General features: G+C 38.9%; 1 protein-coding gene across 3 annotated transcripts in view; it reads right to left on the reverse strand.

The window, feature by feature from the left end:
- The window catches only part of SRPK (SR splicing factor protein kinase), a 41,702-nt gene that overhangs the window by 12,909 nt on the left and 6,017 nt on the right, over nt 1-22,776 (reverse strand). For 2 of the 3 annotated variants that reach the window (XM_046618512.2, XM_046618503.2), the window contains one exon: nt 13,398-13,611. In XM_046618512.2, the coding sequence (XP_046474468.1) occupies nt 13,398-13,611 (214 nt within the window). The remainder of the gene's footprint in view (nt 1-13,397; nt 13,612-22,776) is intronic. The other variant, XM_046618522.2, reaches the window with a different exon arrangement.

The following is a 22,776-nucleotide window of genomic DNA, read 5'->3' on the forward strand; positions in this document are numbered from 1 at the left end:
CTCACTCAAGTCAAAGGAATTTTGAATTTTCATTATTAGATTTGAAAAGAAAATTTTGCGAGTTACTCTTTTGACAGTTAAACTGTGTCCCAAAACATTCTCCTTTATAATTACACTAATTACCGATTGAAAACTTATGACATTTTACTTCTCAGAAATAACTTACTCTCGGAACAAAATTGTTGCGATATGAAATATCGATTTTTACTCAAGTTTTTGAAAAAAACGAAAACTTTAACCCGTGATTCAATATAGGATACACTTTTCTTGATGTGCTATCAATTTTTCAATCAAGACGTTCTGAAATAAATCTGACTAATACAGTGTACTCTCTCCATAGGGCTACTTCCCCGCTTTCGTACACGGTTGCTATCCCCCACTCCTCGACCTAAGTTTATCTTTGAAGCAAAAGTCTCTCATTATCAATAGAGCCGCGCAGCAAATGCAATAGTTCTGTCAGTTCTATTACCACATAAACGAACTTATCCCCTTTGAACACACAATCTGTCGAGTAAAACGTTTACATGAATAATTATGTATAATAAAAAAAATGTGTTGATAAAATATTGAAACATAAATATTTTTTCAGGTTAAAATAAAATGAAACTGGAGTCCATCCGATGTAAACAACGTATATGAGCGTGCACGAGAGGCTGGCCCTGCTGAGAGAGTGCGACTTTTTTATAACGTGGGGTAGGGGGGGTCTTCGATTCCTGCAAAATCGCTTCCTCTCTTGTACAGATGCGGCCGTAATTAAAAGGGGAGACCCAGTTGGAATTTTGAAAAAATCGATTTCTTTTTTTTCCATTTTCTAAAAGTACAATATTTCAAGAGTATTTTCCGACCAATTACAAGCAAATCGTACCGTTATTCGCCAAGATATATAACTTTGAATGGCGTCGTGTCTGACAAAGCTAACCGGCGCTCCCTCGAAAATACTCGAGAGGCAAGGGTAGCTCGTTGTCAACAAAAAATTGCTGCAGGTGCAGTTAACAAAGCGGAAGAAGACGTGGTATATGGCCCAGGAATAGACAATTCAATGTAAGTAACAAAATAAATTTTTTATTTGCATGCAAATCGTACTCAAAACTTTAAATGCGTTTTTCTCGAAACCATGATTTCGAAGTCGGTGATCACTGTAACTCGAGAACGGCTTACCGATCGGTTTGAAATTTGTCGCACTAATTCTATATATAGTTGTCCTCCGGATGAACGAAGGATTTTTTTTTTTTGGACAATTATTTTTTTTTATATAGCCAAAAATGTCAGTGAAATTTTGGTCAAAACAACACTTTTGACTTTCAACGTCCGCCATTTTGTGAAAAATTGAAATTTTTCAAAACCCTTCGTTCATCCGGAGTGATTTATTATACATTATATCATTGACTAAAGATCTCCCCCTCTTTTGTTGGTTTCAGATGATCCATTGCAGCGCGAGAGTGATCACCGCAACACCCTTTTTTTTTGCAGACGTCTCGCCGATTGCCTCCTACCGGTTTATTTTTAAATATTTTTCTTTGAAAAAATTGTAATGTGTACTTTAAATATATATCTTTCATATGGAAAAACTATTGTTATAAATTATTTTGTCGTTTGGCCAAAAAAAATTCGAAAAAAAGCCTTTTTTTGGACGTTCCAACTGGGTTTCCACCCTTAAGAGAGTACAGTGTGTTTTTTCCACAATTTCCAAAGTCTTCCAGATCTGTCAAATTAATTTTCGAGATATTGCTATACACATATATACACACGCACGCGCGTTTCTATCCGGAAATGGTCGGAGGTGATTCTTTGGAACTTAAAATGTCAAAATCTACTGTTGTTTGAAATAGGAGAATGCTTCGGATGGCTCGGTTAACGGACCAAAATGTGTCTGTGAGAGTAAAGGATATATGTATTGTAAAGAGAAGTATAACAACTGACATAAGATAAGACAATTAATGAAATTGGAAGAGTAAGAGTGGTGTTATCACGCAGCGTAAGTAGGTCGGTATTGGAAGAATCTGTGAAGTAAAGAAATAGTATCAGTTCGTTGTTGGTTGAGGAGGATCGTCTAGGAATGTAGACACAAGTTGGTTATTTTCCAATGTAAGTAGAAAATATCCAGGCTGTAAGAAAACAGTACACATAATGCGTTTTATGAATGTAATCGAACAAGTCGACTAGAGAAAAGAGCGCGAAATAGGCGCTACGTATGTGGATTAAATGCTCTCAAGAAGGTTGCACGAACAAGGTGCCTGAAAGGATCTCAGGAAGGTTGCACGAACTAGGTGCCTTGGATGAGTGCACGAACTAGGTGCTTGAAAGGATCTCAGGAAGGTTGCACGAACTAGGTGCCTTGGACGAGTGCACGAACTAGGTGCTTGAAAGGATCTCAGGAAGGTTGCACGAACTACGTGCCTTGGATGAGTGCACGAAGTAGGTGCTTGAAAGGATCTCAGGCAGGTTGCACGAACTAAATGCCTTGAATGAGTGCACGAACCAGGTGCTTGAACTGGGTGAGCAAACAAATAAACCAATGCACAAATTCGGTGCGGTAAAGTAACAGAGCGTATTCAGTATCAACTAGTGATTCAACCAAGGAATGGGTGTTTGTAAATCTCAACGCTGAACAAGCTCGGCTGTGGTCAGACTAGAAGTGAGCGCCGCTCCGCGATGGCGCTTTTATATGGGGTGGTTGGTCGTATCATGAAGCGTTCAGCAGTCGTTCGGTGACGTCACAATTCTGAGAATAGCGACAGACAGATTATCTGCTCCCTTGCCGGATTACACTCTTAGGTGCTCATTCATTCATTATAGGCGAAAGTGAATTCGACAGCGTAAATCCATACATACAGAAAGTTACCGGTATGAATCACAAGAAAAGAAAACATGTAACTAAGGTTTTTCAAACAAGTGTAAACTCAATTTTTCATTGTAGGAAGTAAAAAAAAAAATAGATGGAATCTTTACTAAAATTTGTAAGACCTGTATTTTTGTAGGCCGAAATCTCGACGGATTCTACTTTTTTTGTTAATAACAATTAAAAAAGTGAAACACTGGTTGCGTGGCGCGGCAAGTCAAGCTCAGCACCCCCGTGCCGCCGCGCATTTCTTTTCTAGATCCATAAAGTTACCACCCTCACATACTGACAAATTGAAAAACGCATTCAACTACAATTTAGTACTCTGTATAAGCTCTAACCGTCGAACTTTCACCGGACGTAACGCGGAGTTTGTTGGATCCCGAGTTGCACTGTATGCGGATGCTCAGGAGTTAATCAGGGTTTGATGTTGCAACTCGAGCTAAATAGGTTCAGCGATATTCATTCTCTCGAAGTGAGCTTTCGTTCTTGTATGCCCTGTTTTTAGTCTATTGACGATACTAATTCGGACCGTGTCCGAGATCAAATTTCTAAACCATGGACTGAGTTTGAAACTTCCCGCCATTCTGGTGTATCTCACTCCTTTAGATATTGGCGGACTACCATAGGTCTGTACGAACCTTTCAGTGTTCTTACTTGATTGGTCTCTAAAGATAGGGTATAATTCTTTATATGATAGACCCATGAGGTCCACTTAGACCTTGTTACTCTCCTCTTTGGCTAGGGTGTTCGCTCGCACGTTTCCTTCTATACCGCAGTGTGCAGAGATACATAATGACATAATGGCAATGTCATAGCCCTTGCTCTTTTCTTCTAACACGGCTTTTCTTATAAGGGCCAATGTCTTGGAAATTTTGGTGTCCAGTCCGAGGTCCAGTCCGAGGTCCAGTCCCTCTCTTTGGGTACTTCCAACTGCCCTTAACGAGTCTGTACACACCAGTATATTCCCTTTTACTTCCTTGTCCTTAAATCCTTTGTATTCCATGGTAAATGGTCATTATTCCTAGATTATCTATGCTTCTTTTCGGATCTGCCGACCAGGTTATAGGAGGATGTGGATATTAGTTTACACAAACTCCTATGCTACTTACTTTATTGTTGGGACGCCTTGACCCATTCGAATAGGCTACTTTGTAATTTGGGTACTCAAACTCGATCAAGATTTTGAAGTCCGTGGAATTACCTGTCTTGGTTTTCAATATTTAGCCCATTCAAAGTTTACCTCATTACTGAGAAATAAGGTATGAAAGTCTATCCTGTATGTGACTCAGCCTTTCTCCTTTCCCAGCAATCTCAGTACCACTCTCTTCTTTTACCAAAGGTGTTATAGTTTCGAGTCTAGAGCCTGCCCATTATCTATATAACTTTGATTTTTCAACACCTGGATCTTCTTGAACTTTCCTTCTATGGAACTCTTTCCGTTAGCCAACCTTTTGGATAAGAATCGGTGGAATAATTTGTCAAATCTATTCTTTAGCGTAACCAAACCGCTTAAATGTATGATTGTGTTGATTGGGATGGCTTAAAAGCAATCTAGACCTGTTCTCATAGCTGAATTGTGCCCACTAGCAGTCCTGCCCATCCCAAACCCGGTCTAACTAGGCCCATTTATACCTGAATTAGTGTCATTGGATGGGATCCCCATTTAATGCTCGCTATTGATTGTAAGATGTTCAGCAATTTTCCAGCTTTGCTTCTAACTGTATCAGTGTGTGGCTTCCAACTAAGTTTCGCATCTCACGTTACCTCGAGATATCGAGTCTGACTAACGTTACTTACCACATTTCTATAAATTTTTAAACTAACTGTGTTCGGTCTAATATGCGTTTAAAAATAATCGACTTCGTCTTTAAACACGAGATCTGTAAGTAATTTGTGAAGAGTTTACCCCCCAGGGCGGTTAGATATTTCTGTAGCGCTCTAGCTAGCTACCGATAGTGAACTAGCATTAGAAGTCAAGATCCTCATATCATCCGCGTAAGATGGAGTTACATTTTCCGGAAGGTACTATATCCCTGAGATAGACGTTGAAGAGTGGGGGACTAAGGATAGTTCCTTTCGGAAGTCCCTTGCTTGTCGTCTTTTCTCCTATATTTCTCCCATCCGAATAACCAATTATTCTCCTGCCACATAGAACTCGGTAAATGAGCCTGATTTGTTTCTCCGTTAGTAGGTGTGCGTCAATGAACCTCCGTTAGTAAGTGCATGTTTACGTTATCGTGTGCGCGTGTAATATCTATAAATATGAGTCCATCTTTCATCCTTGTAATCTAGCTATATCCAAATCTAGCCTCAGGTCTATTAGATTGTCTTAATAGGATTTTCCGCTCCTGAATCCACGGAAGTTGTTGGGGATCAGGTTATTGCGTTCGACCCACCAAGTCAATCTGTCGTTAATGATTCCTTCTAAAATCTTCAGCAAACAGCACGCCATCACGATCGGTATACATCCTCAGTTGCCTGATTCGGATGTAAAGATAACTTTGTACTTTTCCAAGCTTTTAGGATGTTCCCAGATCTAATAATCCCATTGTAAGTTTCTTTGAATCTAGTGATGGCTTTAATTGGAAGGTGTTTTAACATTTCATACTTAATACAGTCGCTGTCTGGTGCTATACTAGTTGTATTATATATTTTGTGGATAATTTTGTGATCTACAATTTTGGTCTAAGCTATTTTTTGATAAAATTAACCGTTAACGAGAAAAATCGAAGAAACTAAAAATTTTGACCTTTGACCTTGAATAACTTTTTTAGCACACATGGTATCGATGGGGAATTTTTTGTTTTTCTTTATAAAGGTCTCTACCAAAATTCAGCTCTGTCGGAATTATTGTGGTTCGAAATGTCTAAATTGACCGGACTAGTAACTTTTTAATGTTTTCCTCCTCTTGTCCGCAACCCTGTTACATTTTTCATCCCACCACCTTGTTGCAACTGGAATCCTAGAGCTTTCCCTCAACCCTTTTCTGTTTAGCATCCAAGTCCCCGCTGTTTCTAATGCTGTTTTGATTATGTTTGTTAAGTGATCATATTTGATAAGAAAGTTTCCCTCGTTAACGGCTTCCCTTTCTTTGCATAACTTTTTAAACTCTGTGACAAAGGCCTCCCACCTTGCTCTTTTCGTACCATTTATGGACTATGTATCAATGATATGGAACTTCTCTCCCTTCTTTTACTAGGAAAGTGGTCACTCGTCGTTGTATTCGGCAATACTTTCCATTGCGTAATTACACTCAGAGTGCTGGTGATGATGGTTATGTCGGGGACTCTATTTTTGCCCAGTTCTGATTGGATTGTGGTAACTTGTCCATTATTGATGATTCTTAGATTTACTCCTGAAAGGATGTCCGCAACCCATTCTCCTCGGGGGTTTCTTATATCGTTTCCCTATAGTGGGTATTGCGCACACCGGTTGAGTTCGTATTGGACGGATTCCTCAACTACACCTCTCTAGTTGTAGAAGGGGGCGAGCCCTGTTCCTCGTAGTCCCCACTCAGGCAGGCGTGTATGTACAAGGTGGCTAGACCTGGGATCGATGAATTATTTATTTATCATGTACGGGAAAGGAGTTAAATCTGCTGCCTCTTTTCTCCATTGCCTCATTTATGACCAGGGTCTCTCTTTGGTTGAGAATCGTAAGTAATTCTCAGCCCTTAACTTTTTGGCTTATCAAAATTCTTCTGATATCAATTATTTCCTGACTGATTTTCATAGTCTCTCTCCTATCTTCCTCATCTATTCTAGAGTCTAATTTCGAGGCATATTGGCTATTAGTTCTCACCTGAAAACAGGATTCTCCTGGCCTTCCTCCATCAACATGGAAATTATTAACGCTACTTGCCCCAATACTTGGCTGGAGGTTCTCACTACCGCGAATTATGACCTTGGCTGTACCTGCCTCTGTTATGGTACCCCAGTGGTCCACGCCTCCATCTCCTCAAAGTTGGTGCCTATGGAGTCCCTTAATTTGACTACTTATTGATTAAACTTAAATATGATGCATCCGTAGTCTGATGCATAGTGTGGTTCCAAACAGTCAACACATTTAACCTGATTTATGCAGTTCTCCTTCTCATGGCCAGCCCCACACCTGTTACATCTTGAAGGATCGTTGCGGTTGGTCCCCATATGTCCAAAACAGTGGCAATTATAACATCGTTTCATTTTTTGGTTAAATTCGCTGACGATTCTTAAATTTTTTTAAATATTTTTGATGCTGGTACTACTATATGTACATACAAATATTTTCGCGATACCTGTACTCTTGTACTCTGGATCCTACGCCCCTTCTTCCAACTCTACCCTCTTTTCTAATACCTCCATCTTTTCTATCACTCTTTCGGACATGACGACAAGGCTTGCCCAAATTTGCTCCGTTGTGAAATCTAGAGGGATCCTGTGAAATATTCCAACCTTGAAGTCATTGGAGTTGGTAAGCGTTGAAATTTAAGATTCTCCGACTGCGTGGATACACTCTTCTACGAAGGTGGTGGACTGTCTCGAATTGAACCGGAAACTTCTCTTGTTCCGCCTTATTTACGCCCTTAATTTTGATGTTGCACTGTCTTATTGTTAGTTTCCGTCCGAAGAGTGATAGTTTCCCAGATTATTTTACGGGTATTTATCGAATACGTGCACTATATAAGGAGGAAAAGAGTCTAGATCGTATTTGTTAACATTTCGTTAAAAAAGTTCTGTCCTGTATTGCACTTGGCTGTTCACGGTGGAGTTAACGGATGGCTATCCTCTAGAAGGTCTCTCTGATTCGCTGTGAACCCGTTTTACGGTATCCACATACTGTGTCTGTGATCTTTCGGTTAATGCCTCTGATTTTTCTCTGTGTGAGTCTAGGCTAAACTCTCTACTCGCACCTATTTTATGTCTTGTATATCCTCTACAAATGGATTTATACTCTGAGGAGAAACTTCCCTGGTGTTTATTTTTTTTTTTTTGTTGTTTCGAAACCGTCTATGCTACTTTGCGACTTCTGCCCCCTTCCCCTCTGTTTTCCGTTGCTGTCTTCTCCAACTACTGATATGTTAGCAAAACTTTGAGCCTAGAATCTACTTACACAACGATTGTTAATTATACTTAATAATTACTTTTGCTTAGGCCTACATATACCGAAGTGCTCTTACCCATTATTTATTTATAGTTATTTGTAACTACGGAGTTGGTAGAAGGATTTTTTGGTCTTACTGTAATGCTTTGACACCTCTTTGCGTCTCCTCTGGATCAGTGCTGTGCCGGTTGTTTGCTTTTTTTGGAATCTTCCCCTGTACCTCGTTTCTTCTCTTGTTTGCAAAACTCTGTCCTCGTTGGCCTTGTGTCTCTCTGGCCTCTCAGTTAATTCTCCGATGGGTTACAGTATGGCGCTCTGTTGCCAATTTGGTTTAGTTCACTGTGATTCTTCCACTTCTTCGACACTTTACCGTAGGAATTTTCTACTCCCGCTTTTTCGAATCCCGTCTTCTTCACGATTAGCTGATAATTAGTTTCCTAAGATCATTTTACTTCTCGAATTTAACTCTAAACTTGGCGCTACTATACCCGCTCAACCGGTTGTCCCGCCATCTTGCCGGCCTCCCCGATATTCATATACAATTCGGAATACACTGTATGTGTTGTCTGTTCAGGATGGTTGTGGGTGTATACCTCAGCTAGGTTGCACATCGAATGAATGCTGGCTGAGAATAGACAGAGTTATATACCCCTCGCTAGATCTGACGAAGTAAAGGAAAGAAGCGATGGAAGGGGAAAATAGTACGTCTCTGTTCTTTCAATCGTGAGAAGTCGCCCTTTGCCAATATGGCCGGTGGTGCGGTATAACCTGAGGAGCTGAACTCGGGGAAAGTGGAAATATTGTCAGCTTGATGTTTTAATCCGCGGTAAAACGGTTGGCTCAATGCGCCTTAATGAACGGAAACCTGGGAGACTCAGAATGCCTAGAAGTAGAAAGTTCAATGCACCTCCGAAAAGTCGATACCACGTGAGGTTTAATGCACCTGTGACAACGTTGCTGAATTCGCTTGCCTCGGTACGGCGTACATCTGTGCGCCACAGTGTCGGTGGCGCGACTGCTTGTTCTGGCTGCGACTGCGGCCGTTATATACTCCGCGCGAGGTGTGACGTCGTGGCCGTGACGCACCGCGACGCCAGCTCACTTGCGCAGTCGCGGTGCGGGGCGCCATCTTGGGGCATGGACGGCATCGGGAGACTTTTAGAACTGAGCGTATATTACGCTCGGTTACAAAGCTAACTTTGACTACAGTTGTTAATTTTTTGTGCTTCGACAGGTAATCGGGAAAACACCATTTTTAATAGGGATGTTGAGTTGAATTGAAATGACAGCCCTACACCTATACTACGTAATATTCTGAAAAGTAACATCGCACATGGATTCTGTGCTACTTATATGCTATCAAAAAATGTAGGTCTCTTCATTATTTGAATAACACAATCGCGAGCTTCGTTGTGCGAGTATTACGTGCCATTCATGTGCTTTCGATAAAGAAAAATGTGTGGTCATTCTTACTCATTGGCTTGTATCGGAAAAAGTGAGCGGTTGTAAAAAAATACGCACGGAAAAAATAATTCGTTGGTGGGCAAGTTTTAAACACTATAAAGGCAGCAAAATAATGTGTTGCAACTAGAAATTTATACGTTTAACCCTCAGAACACAATCAAAGTCTGTCAGACCCTTCTTCAAGTTTCGTCCTGAATATCGTTGAGCCAAAAATGTATAAAATTGTAAGAAAAAAATATCAAGAATTGTTTTCGATGTTTTAATCATTCTAACGATGCATTTGCATTACAGGGATTGATTCTGAAATGTTTGAAGAATACCTGAGAATTGTTACAAGTTGATTGGATGAGTAATTTTGAAATAGTAGACCATGAAAATCGCAAAACGTCTTACAGACTTGTAGTGTGCTCTGTGATGAAAAAAATAGGTGTATACTCTGAGGGAAGACTAATAAACTTACTAAATTAAGAAGCTCAGTTGGCTATGAGTTCTCTAAAAATTTTTGCTATAGCAGTGCGAATTCTTGCTTCGGTGGTAAAAGTTCTTGCTGTTTTTACGCAGAGAAGAAGATCTGGTTGAGCCAAACAAAATGGTGGTTACCCATGGTAAAACGCAGATTTTGTGACGACTGAATGTCAGTTAACTCAATAAAATATTTCGTTGCCACTTGCACCTGCAACAACAGTATATTGTGTTATAAGTGTGGAAAGCAGGCGATTCCCGATTGGTGTAAAATTGGCAGTGTAAGCCGCGAAGGCGAGTGCTGCGTTCACACGAATACGAGCGACGCAATCGCACAAGTTCTAGTATAAACTCAGCATAAGCCAAGGCAAGCACTGTAATCATACTAGTCAGTTTTCGCCCATTTGCACGTGTGACACATGCTATTTTTTCCAACACCTGTCAAAAAAAGTTTAATTTGTAATGCAACGAAAATGACACTAGCAGCGCGTAAAATTGGGGTTAAGGTACTCACACTTAATGATACAGTGCGTAAAATTGAGTTATTCGAAAGTGCGCATGCGCCAAGGAAAAACAGAGTATGTAAAATATATCATTTTAATTCTGCATATGCACCAACGTTGTTTTCACAATTCTCTAAGCCTGTGAAACGTGCGTAAAGTGTCCCGTATCTGATCGATGGGGAAAACCAGCGTTGACGCATGCTCACAATCCAATTGCTATATTTTACACACTGGGGCTTTCTTTGGCGCATGCGTACATTTGAACAACTCACTTTTACGCACTGTTATGCAGCGTGAATTAGCTGACCCCAGTTTTACGCGCTGTCAGTGACACTTTCGTTGCTTCTGAAATCAAAGTTTCCTTCACAGGAGTTGAAAGAATATCGTATGTTACACGTGCGGATGGGCGATATTTAATGCGTGTGATTACAGTACTCGCCTTTGCTCACGGTCTCACGCTGCAAACTTCACACTGACCGAAAATACTCAACTTTCCACACTTGTAACATAATATGCTGCTATTGTATCAACTCATATGTAATTGTGATAATTAAATCTGAGTTTACCCACCACTAACCACCATTTCGATTAGTTCAACCAGACTTTTTTTCAGTAAAAATTATTAGACAATAAAAATTGCTGGTGCATCGAACTATTTTTTCGCGTTTAGAGCTGCTTCATCACGGAAGATACGACAAGTTTTTTGATAAAGCCCAATGAGTGAAAATTATTACTCATTGTTACACACTTTTCGTTATTAGAAGTTCATGAATAGTACGCAAATCCGGCACAACGAAAGTCGCGATTCATTTCGATTTCGAAGCACTTCTCTCTTAGCCTGGGAATGGATTTCGCTTAAGGGGTCATTACGTAATTCGAAAAACGAATGATACTTTCATATCTTCAAACCACATAAATAACACATAAGTCACGCGCATAGGAACTTTTTAGTATTTCACGGGGTATGGGTGGAGAAGTGTCAGTTCAATTCAACTCAATACGCCCACCGGAAATTGCGTTTTTCCCGATTACCTGCTGCTGCACAAAAACGAACAATTATGGCCATAATTACCACATAAAACCACTAAATTTTAGTTCGTGCGTTTTTCGATTTTGGGATAGCGAGGATGATAACTTCATGGATTCAATTAAGATTGACGCAGTCAATACATTTTCTTTACACTAGATAATACGGCGCCAGATTTTCGATCCCGATTCAAGTCTACGTTTTCAATACTCTACGCAAATTTGCTCAAATTCTTACTGAATCGTTTCATTGTGCTTATTTCGTGACACAGTAACTCTATGCAGCGATATCCAATTTTGAGAGGATAGCACCAATGTACTTTCAATCAATTATTCATGCAACAAAAAATGATCCATGCAACACAATACGCGCGATAGAAGTGTAACTTCTTTTCCATTCTGCCCTCAAGACAACGCCCATGCGCGTTCAATCCTCACTGTCGTCCGCTTTTTCCATCAATGTATTAGCCATCTTCGATCTCTCTCGAACCCTCCATTTAATCGTTACATTTCCATCTCACATTTTCGCGACAGCTTTGAAAAGTTACTTTCGCAACGCGGCTCATAAAGTTTCATTTCAACAAAGACGTTTTGCACCACGTACACCATAATTGACAATGGCTCTTCAATGTTTTCTCAGTAAGATTTCTCATCTCCTGTCATTTCCAATAGTTTCTTAATTTTGGTGTCAAAAATTACGATACCTAGCGCATATCTAAACGCGCTCTGTCATAACAATTTTACGGATACTCTTGTGTTACGTCTACAGCTCTTTATCCTCTATATTTCACAATGTATGTTTCACACTTTTGTCTAATGCTGTGTGCACCTGAAGCTGAGATATCATCTCAGACTTTAGTATCACTCTATATATTAATATCACACGTTTTAGATGACCAAGTCTACGTTGTCTTATCATCAGCAATGTCATAAGGAAGACTAAATGAATAAAATGTGGAAAAAAACTGTCTGAATCTGTCGGATCATTGCTATAAGAGGTAAGGCTAGCAGCCAGTTAGTTTACGATTTGCATACAATTTATACCCAAGTAACTCAAACTACCGTTCATAAAACATAATTTCCTACCTCCGCCACATCTCAATTACGAGTATACCTCTCAAAAGGAATATGCAATTGGTATCAAGTTAATAAATGAACTCCTGAATTATTTCTATAGGTATACACAGTAATATTCATTAATGCCTCAACATTCCGGCTAACTTATTTTCGGTCCGAAACAAAATGCAAGTTAGATTATATACGAATTCTGTGACAATTAAGTATTCATTTCGCCGTCCGTGAACGCACATTTAGTTTATTCAATTACTATTTTCCCTCCGTGTAGTTGTAAATAACAGAACGTCGGTGTAGCCAAATTCAGAAAAATCTTTGTACCGAATCCACTGTACTCACATCACATGACAAACATGCTTATTAACACGCGCACGCGCTAGACTCGCGTGTGCGCAGTGATGGTTTAGGATTTTGCGCCGTGGTGCCTGGAATTGCGTGCGCCTTTGGGACCTCACTCGCTTAGAAATTCGTTGTTCGTGCGACAGGTCTTTCTAAATATTGTGCCACTGCTGCTTTACAACTTCAAGGATTCTTTTCCAAAACGTCACATTCGGAGCCTCGCACTTTCCATGCTGTGTGACTCAGCGACACGAAATGTCAATGTTTCAGAATGTTGCACATTTTCCATAAAATTGTTCAGGTATTCAGTCGTTCAGACTAATGGTCTTTCGATATTTCAAACTCCACCTACCATTTACATACCGCCCACGAAATGAAAATTAGATTATAGAGGAAGTATTATAGCTACGAGCATTTAGTGAAATTTCAAATTCTTGAAAAACTGTCGATTTCTACAGATAGATGTTCTTAAAAATCTTTTTGGAATGATAATAATTATGTTGCTAAAAGTATTTCTGCGCATCTTATCCACGTTGTCTTACCCGACTTATATCTACCATGTGTTTATTTGAAGTATATCTAATTTAGAAGTCGAAAGATCTTACCTGAAGATCCCAGCATAGCCATACGGTTGAAAAATGTCCCCATCCAAGTTTCCGGGTGACGTGATAACGATTCAGGAAGAGATCCCCAATCTTGACCGGATGGTAGCCTCCCTTGCAGTAGTCGCTGCTGTCTTCTTGCTCTTCATCGTCGCTGCTGTAGATCTCGTCATCGTCCTCGATTGTCTCGTTACTTGAGCTGTGACAAGGCTCCAACCTGTATTAGCGTTCGAGCAATTTGGGTGGATATTATGGTGGTCCTTATTTAGGGTGTTTTCGAAAATTCCTGCGGACAAGGCGGAAAAAGTTTGCAAAAAAATAAAAAAAAAAAATGTACGCAAAACTTGAAGCCTGTAGGTCAACTCTAAGAACTGCCTCCAAAGCAGAGAAATTTCCCATTTAAATAACATGGGAATTCGAGCTTACTACATTCTTTTTTTTCCCGCCTTAATAGTGCTTCGATAAATCTGAAATTTGGTTTACGTCTTCCCTGTAGTCATAGGTATTTTAATATTTTTGCAAACTTTTTCCGTCTTGTACGCAGGAATTTTCGAAAACACCCTAAATAAGGACCACACTAGTGGATATTGAACAGGTGAGACAATATATTCATCGCATGATTTCACTATCAGAATTTCCTTCCTTTTTGCATTAACCGATACCACTATGTAAGAATTATATTCGTTGAAAATCTGTGTCGTATTTTTCCAATGCAGTGAAAAAGCGTGACAGCCAACACATTTTTAGAGACTGAATATTCGCAAAACCATTGGAAGAGAGAAGTCGATAAATGTCTATACAAATTGTCCCGCTTGCAATACAAAACATCCGAAAATTCGTGTATGACAGTGCACGTGTATCGATTATACAACAGCATGATTTTTCTAAGATATGAAAATGAAATACTGTTTAGCCGTTGTAATATTCAGTCTTTTGTCCAATGAAATCTGCATTCAGGCAAACCACGTTGAAATGTATGCCGAGAAAATAGATTTATAATCGGTAATCAAGCCCGACCAATCGAACAGTTTTGTGATCATTCGTTATAATTTTGTTACACTTTGATTGGATGCAGGTGTCCCGTTTTTGGAACAACTACACGACGCCCATTTTACCAATAGAATCTTCGTAGATATCTGCATTAGATATTTCTCATATGTGATAAACTTACGGGCACGAATGTGTTTCAAGAATGTTATAAAATATTAGTAAGGTAGACATGTACAGATGAGACGTCCATGAAGCTGCTCCCTTCCCCCGCACTTGATGGAAAAGATACATTAAAGAGCTAATCGTGAGCACTGTAACGCCACAAATAACAACTATTTTTCAGCTCGTCTCTGTGGTGAGGAGATCAATTATCGAAAGTGGTGAAGCCAGCTTACCAAAAAGCTAACCCCCCATACCAGAGTTCTGGGCAGCCCCACTAGAGTTCTTTGGATTGTCAGGCATACTCGTCGCGAGACGACTCCGAGTGATCAACCAAGAGAGTAATTTCGATTTCTGGAATCGAAATACGACCGTGACTTTTTTCAATTTGGTTGAATGTCTTAGAGTCAATGGGGCCATCGACAGAAATCGCGGGGGACCAACCACAACTACCGTCGGAAATTCAAAATTGCTCGAAAAATATAACTACATGAAAATCGGACAAAGTAAAAATAAAACAACTACATGGTGCCAAGAAAAAAAAGTATGTCTTTCAGAGTTCTGGGTAGCCCCTCAAGTTCTTTGGATTTCGGGTACACTTGTTGCAATCAGATTTGAATTCGCGACGTTATTTACAATTTTCATTTTGATTTATCGTACTTTTGATACTTAAAAAATATTTTTGGGGATTCAGAACTATTGCTACAACTATGGAAGAACTCTAGAACTCTATTTTGTAGAGCCAGGACTCTGTTCGCATTTCCGATATATTCGAAATGGGGCGGGGGGGCTCCGTGGAGTTAGCCCCCCATATTTTTAAAATCCTTTTTTCCGCGTTCGGTAACTGAACTTTTTTCAATTATCATCAGGAACTCTAGAACTTCCTACAAAGACACCCGAAACTCTCAATAAAACTTTCGATACAGAAGATTGGAGGGTTAGATTCAAATTGGTCACGTAGTAAAGTTGTCATTCGGTACACTCATATTTTTCGTACCTCCTTCTCTTTACAATGCGCTTTAGTGGACATCGAAAAACTAAAATTTGTTCATACGATACTAATTTTAAGTGTAGTTCGGGACGAACGGTGAGAAGCTACATCAAGCTGGAACCGCCACATTCAAAAATCGAAGAATCTCCTGTGGAATAATTACGAGCTAATTAAAGGCTAATTAAATGCTCTATTTCCGAAATAAATGCTCCGCTTTTAAAAAAAAAAAAACCTGTGACGGTGCCAGCTCGAGGTAAACCTGGAACCGCCACGCCAAAAACCGGGGGATCAAAGAGAAATTTCGAAAAACTGTGCACGCCAGAATTAAAGGTTCATTGAAGGCTTCAGGAGTCCGTGTTCAAAACATTTTCTGACAGCTACCTCTAGGTGAAAAACACCCTCCAAGTTTGAAAAATCAGCGTAACTCTTTGACGGAACAAGTTACGAGGGTTCCTAGATGCGTTAAATTAATTTGACAATTATAGGCTCTCTGCTGTATAGTTTAAAAGGCTGTGTTCCAGAGAATCCATTCAAGTTTTGAAGTAATTCTGTGTTCATTTTTAGATTTCGGTCATTCTAAAACAACGAACTATTGAATACTCTCAGACAACAGAAGCATTATCAACATCACAACCCCAGGAACAATCAGCAGAGAAATCTGAGTGAATTTTCCGGAACATCAAATTTTCCAGTGTTCCTATCTTCCGTCAACGATCGAACTGATTATTCTGTTCTGTTACTACTCGAAAATAATTCAAGTTCCTTGGGACCGTTCGTCAGAATAGTTTGAACTACTTTGACGCTATCAGAAATCCTAAGACCCCTGTTCATCAGTTCATGATCTCGGAGACTAATTTACATAGAGCGATTTCTAGTTTTGTCTGTAACTTTATTCCGGTGCATCAGTACGAAGTGTTATTGGAACAGGTGTCAACAGTATTAAAAATTGTTCATCACTGACAAATTTGTTGCAATAATATGTTCTGCCTGTATAAACCAGTCACTGTCATCCAAACCATGTTTCACTCTACGTCAACTCGGTTTGTTGCCAACGTAATCCCCCCTATCTATTGAATCGAGTCCACCCGTGAATCAGAATTGTAAATCAATGATAATTTATATTAAAAATGCTAGTAATGACAAGTTATTTATTAATGATCACAAAAATGCCGCCAAACGAAAAGTACTTCGACAATATTAGCACAAAGAGCCTGTCAATGCCTAAACGCTAGGGGCGAATTCATACCAATGACCTATATTAAATATCATTATTTTTATTCCAAAAACGCATGAATTTTATTCGCCATTAATTGCTAATAGTACACATTGGCAATGTTAAATTTCATCGATAGAAAAGAATCAATTTTATTCAATAGTTATATTAATTACCTCTTGATGATTCCACAGGAGATTTATCGATTTTCGAATGTGGCGGTTCCAGCTTGATATAGTTACTGTGAGAGCGCACGCGAAAGTATGCAGTGCTTGTAACGACGAAAAGACAATAAAACACTTATTGGCGATTGTACAAATAAATCAAATATTAATCGCAGTGTACTTTGACTTCTCTAACCCCCTTATCAACAGGCTACACATGTTAGCACATGTCTAGGCAAAACTCGACAGGATAGCTAATGAAACTGAGCTAACTCAACGAGCCGGTTGGAACTGAGCCAACTCGTCGGAACGGTTAGAACTGATTGTGAGCTAACTTGACAAGAATGTTAGAACTAAGCTAGCTCGTTGGGACGGTTAGAACTGACAATGAGCCAACTCAGCGGAACGGTCAGAACTGAGCTAACTCGCCGGGCCAGTTAGAACTGAACCAAACGGACGTCTGCGAAGTTAGCAGCTCATTTTGCAAAGAATATATCTTTGCTTTCAAAGCTCTAAAATCTTCTCTTAGAAGTGCTAGAGTTCCTGATAATTTTCAAAATTATTTTTGGACGATAAGGGTTCAAAATATTATTTCGAAAAAATGGAATAGAAAAGAAATAGTTCTGGAAAAGAAAAAAAAATTGAAAAAGTATAAGTACCCAATTTCTGCAAAATTGAAAATACTTTGTGAGTTCCAGAGTTTCCCATAGTCAAAAATTTATATTCCGTTGCGTTACTGAAATATTGAACAATGTACTTACGCATACTCCTTGTCAATGAAAATTAATTTTGAGCATTTTTGAGCTTCTGACAAGACTTTGGGTAGCTAGGTAAGAGTTTTAACGATAAATTCAATAACTTTTTGCGTAAGTTTGGAATTTGGCAAATTCTTCAGGTTTTATTTCCTTCAGTTACGTTCAAAAACCAAGTCCCACGGTCAAATATTTTGCAAATTCTGGGGGTTGAAAATTCATCGTAAGGAATGCGCGTAAGTATATCTTTCAACGTTACGGTAACGCGACGAAATATGATTTCCTCCTGAAGAACTCTAGAGCTCTTTCAACTCTCCTTAGATTTCAGAAGAAATTAATGATTTTGCAAAAATGGGGAACTAGTATTAATATTTGTTCTATAATTGAATTCAGAAATATAGAACTATTCGAATACTATCCAGAACTTGCGAAAAAAAAATATCTTTGCAAAATCAAAATGAGATGCCTCCTGAATTTAGGGCTCTATTTTTTGAAAATGATTTCTCGAACCCTTATCGCCAGGAAATAATTCTCAAAACTCCTCCAAAGGATTTCACTACTCCCTAAAAAAATCCTTTTTCCGAAAATGGCATGCTAACCTCACAGGGCTCGCATGTCTCGATTCACAGTTGTCACGACTGAATCACGATGATCACGAATCAGTATTTTCCGGAAGCAAACACGAAGACGTTTATTCTAGTTACAATAAAATATACTGTACGCAATTTTCAAAATTAATTGGCAAATCGAGATCTTTTAGCAGCGAGGTGGCCATTAAATCTCCATCACGAAATTCCTTGACTTTTTCGAAGTTTTCTAGACAAAAATCTTATAATTTTCCCTGACCAATTCGGATAAATTGGTTATAGTAAATTGAAATTTTTTTTTTTTAATGAAAGTACGAACTGTCACTTGTGTCACACTGTCCCATCTAGCCAAAGCGTAGAATCGGTTGCAAGATAATATTTAGGAATATTGAAAGTTTGATGAGAACCTTCCGGCGATGTTAAAAACATTCGTATTCGATGTAATTTATCTTAAGTTTAAAAAAATTGTGTCACGTATTTGTATGATAAAAAATATACTAAACGATTCCCTGACATTTACCCAACTATTCCAGAAATTCAGAATTCCACGAGATTTCCAGGTTTTTCAGAATTCCCTGACCAGTGGCCACCCTGTTTAGATTTTGAGTGAGAACGATAAATACACAAAATCGATCCTCAATCAAATTCAATCAAATTTTCTGCACAAAATGGAATGTTGGTAAATTTAGAATTACTGATTCTCTTTTTTCCCCACTGTCTCAACTGTACAGATAACAGTTTTATTCTATAATGACATGCCGTTTGCTTGTTATATCGCTGTTGCGATGGTACATATTTGTAACGATCACAATTATTTTTTAACACACCGTGATCGTAGTTATATGCACTATCGCATCAACAATGTGGTAAAAAAATAAGCCTCATCTCGTTAACGAATAAAAATATTCTACGTGGAGCGTGGAGGAAGAGAGAATCAACAAGTCTAAATATTTCAATATTTCAAGGAAAATTGATTGATAAAAATCGATTCATGTCCATGTCTGTCGTTTCCGTTCTCAACTGAGATCTCGATTTGCCAATTGATTTTGGAAATTGCTTTGAGGTACCGCAAATTCGGCATGATGTCAAGAGTCTCTGCAGCAAATTTCCAGTAACTACCTTTAGGCCGGCGACCTGATTTACAATATTTTAGGGTAAAGGTGCCGTTTGTGGCCGGGGCGCTATGTTTGGTCTCTTATGGCGTTTAAATTGTTTCTGGTATTAGAAATCGTCTACAGTAAACATCAGTGCAGCTTTTACTGCTCAATAGTTTGAAACTCAAATTTTATAGTGCTTAAAGCTGACGGAACGCGTTCGTTTCATTTATGGTCAGGCTTTTTTTTTACACGCAATGGATATGGTCACAAACGATACGATAGATGGCCGGATACGGTACTAAGATGGGCAAGAACGGTACATCTACCCTATGGTAACTACAGTAGACTCCTTCGCGTTTATTTTGCTTCGGAAAATACTGATTCGTGATTTTTACCGTACAGAACGACACCTATGTGGACCTGGCCCCCACCAGTTGAATAAAAAATTTTTGTCGACGGCATTCGTTTGTGCTCCGTTTGTGCTCATTTATGCAGTTTTTTTTTTTTTCGTTTGCACTCCTAAGGGTAAAAATTTACCAGAGGGTTAAAAATAGTGTGCCCCTCGTTTTGAAAAATTCGGATTTTAACTACGCCAGTTGTTAACTTTTAAAGTTGTTTACGCCACTTTCGATTTTGATTGTACCCCAAGAAATGGAGTGGTGTTAAAAATGGCCAACTCCTTATATTGAGTGACGAGATTTTCCAAAGTATCGTTTCACTTTATACCGTTTGTCGCCATTTGCGCCACTGAAAAAATCCCCCCGGTGAGAAGATGCGGATACTTTTCGAAATAACAAACCCTTCACCCCTTCAGAACAAGTCAAAGTATTCCGAGCGATATTCGTTCGTACTCAGTTTATGACAGTACGTTCGAACAGTGATTTCACTGTCGATCCTTACGTGATTAGGTTGCCATTTTGAATTTAGACCATCAGTGACACCCCCCCCTCCCCTCAAACTATAAAACAAAAAAGAGCGATAAGGGAATTAATGTTATCTGAGGTGGATTTTTTGGTCATAGTAACTGGGCTGCTCACCATAGGAGATATGGAAAAAATTCTCTGAGGCACAAACCGGCACAAACGGGGTACAATCAAATGGCGTAATTAAAATCCAGATTTTTTAAACGAGGGGCTCACCATTTTTAAGCTTCCAGGTAACTTGTACCCTTAAAGGTGCAAACACAAACGAGTGCCAAGGAAAAAAAAAAAAAATTTAGTTCAATGTCAGGGGCCAGGTTCACATAGGTCAAATGCATTTTCGGGACGCTGGGGTATTCGGACTTTCTGGAGTTCGGGCCTATAATGCGCACCGATTATTTCTAATCGATACAGTTTGAAAAATAAATAATCAGCCAGTACCAAGCGGTGAGCTAGCTCATTTTTGACCCTCCTGATAAGTTTGTTCAGTTCTAATCGTTCTACTAAATTAGCTCACTTCTAACCATTCCGAAGTGTTGGGGTTTAATTTTAACCGGCCTAGGCACAATTTTTAGAAACTGCACATACATTAGATATACCACATTTTAAAAGTTCTGTGATTTTTGGAGAAATGGCAGGACTGCAATTACAATGTTAATTATATGTAATGATGATGATGATGATAATGATAATAATAATCATTATGCATCGCAGACATCTTAAAATATTAAATCGAAACGCCTGCATTTGCAAAGGGGAAATGGAAAATTATAGGAAACCTTGCCCAAGTACAGCCGAACTCGGTTGGAACCTGAGCTTGCAGATTCGACGCCTAAACAACGTGACCCGTCTTACATTCTTGTACGCTGTCGCTCAGGTCCTCCTTGACTCACCGGTGATTTGAACCCTAGTCCTCCCGTTCCCTAGTTTTGCATTCACATCATCGATCACACTATTTCCCAGAGTGAATTACGCGCTTTTTAGTTTCGGCAGAATCAATTTCTGCGCCGACTCCCTTTTAGTATTCTCATCGCGACTACTAGGCGTTATTGGAAAAGACAGTACCGTATGCGGCCATCGACCGATTCATTATTTGTGGTCATAAAATTACCTATAAATGAGGACCTGGCTACCAAAGGCACACAACTGTATGATCAACTTTGATAATTGTAAACATTGGTTTTCAAACGGCGGGTGAATAAATAAGAAGTTCAGTTTATTATTACTTTTAAGCTACGGCTTCGTATAGTTGAATTAATAATTGGTTAGATTTACTGTATTACAAACAAGTCAAACCTTTTGTAAGTGTGGCCAAAGCTGGTTTAATAGCCACAAACGGTGCCTCTAACCTTATGTCACGTAACAGTTACAAATTTTCATAATTCTCAAAACACATCTCTTGCAAAATTTATACCTCAGGTATTGATCCGTGAATTACGCGGTCTGTATTCTGCATATCGATCTAATTTCACTAAGGAATCTCTGTAAAGTTGGCCATTTTCAAAAGAAAAAAAAAAAAGAAAAACTTTCGAGGGATTTCTAGAATTTCTTATAATTTTGGATAATTCGTTACAAGGTAGAACAATGGCTAATTCACACGAACCACTTTTGCTTTGCGATTTCGTAGATTATACGTACTAACACATGACTGCTCACAACGCGAGGAAACGGAAGAAAAGTGAAATGAATTTATATCGAGGGAGATGAAAAGGTTGATGGCGTAGACAGTTTCTGAACGTTGATTTAAGGATATAAAAATAAGAAGTGTGTATAGCCTAAGGAAATCATTTTTGTGTAAATTGGATTTCGGAACTTTGATTATGACGATTTGGAAGAAGAAATTGAACTTAACGTGTTAGAAATGTGAGAGTTAAGATAGTAGGCTGTACTTTATGAAAGAAGAAATAAAAGTTGATTTAACGAAAGTTCAATATAATGAGTACTTGGTGAAATGTAGACCAGAAGTCATTCACAGACAATGTACAATGTAAACTCTGGAATTGTGCAGAAGATTAAAATAGTTGCAGAATACATGCTGCTGAGTAAGGGCAATTGCGGGAGAAAGGAGGGAGATACCTGGCATCGCAAATTTGGAAATCCAAAAATTTATCAATCACAAACATCAGTTCTGCTTGTACCCACGATTATTCTACAGTATCTGACAGTTTTTCCAAATTTATTCATCGATAACGAGGATGAAGCTAGCAGCCGAAATTAGCAGCTAAGCGTTCTAATGTTCATTCAAATAAGGTAATGAAGTCCAAAAATTTAAATTTTGTGAAATACCTAAGACCTCCGATACTTTTATAGACTTATGAGGATAAAACTGAACTGTATTTTTCTATTTCCAAAAAGTTTATCACGACTGGCTGTTAACTCTGGCTGCTAGCTTAAGCTTCATTCATCGATAAGCGGCAGAAGAAAGGCTTCGGTACAAGAAATGCGGGTAAATCGAAATTTAGTGCACAGTATAATTAGAATCTAACTAGATGCTGATTAAATACCCTAC

This window comes from Neodiprion pinetum, chromosome 1, assembly GCF_021155775.2.
Source record: "Neodiprion pinetum isolate iyNeoPine1 chromosome 1, iyNeoPine1.2, whole genome shotgun sequence".
Classification (NCBI taxonomy): Eukaryota; Metazoa; Arthropoda; class Insecta; order Hymenoptera; family Diprionidae; genus Neodiprion; species Neodiprion pinetum.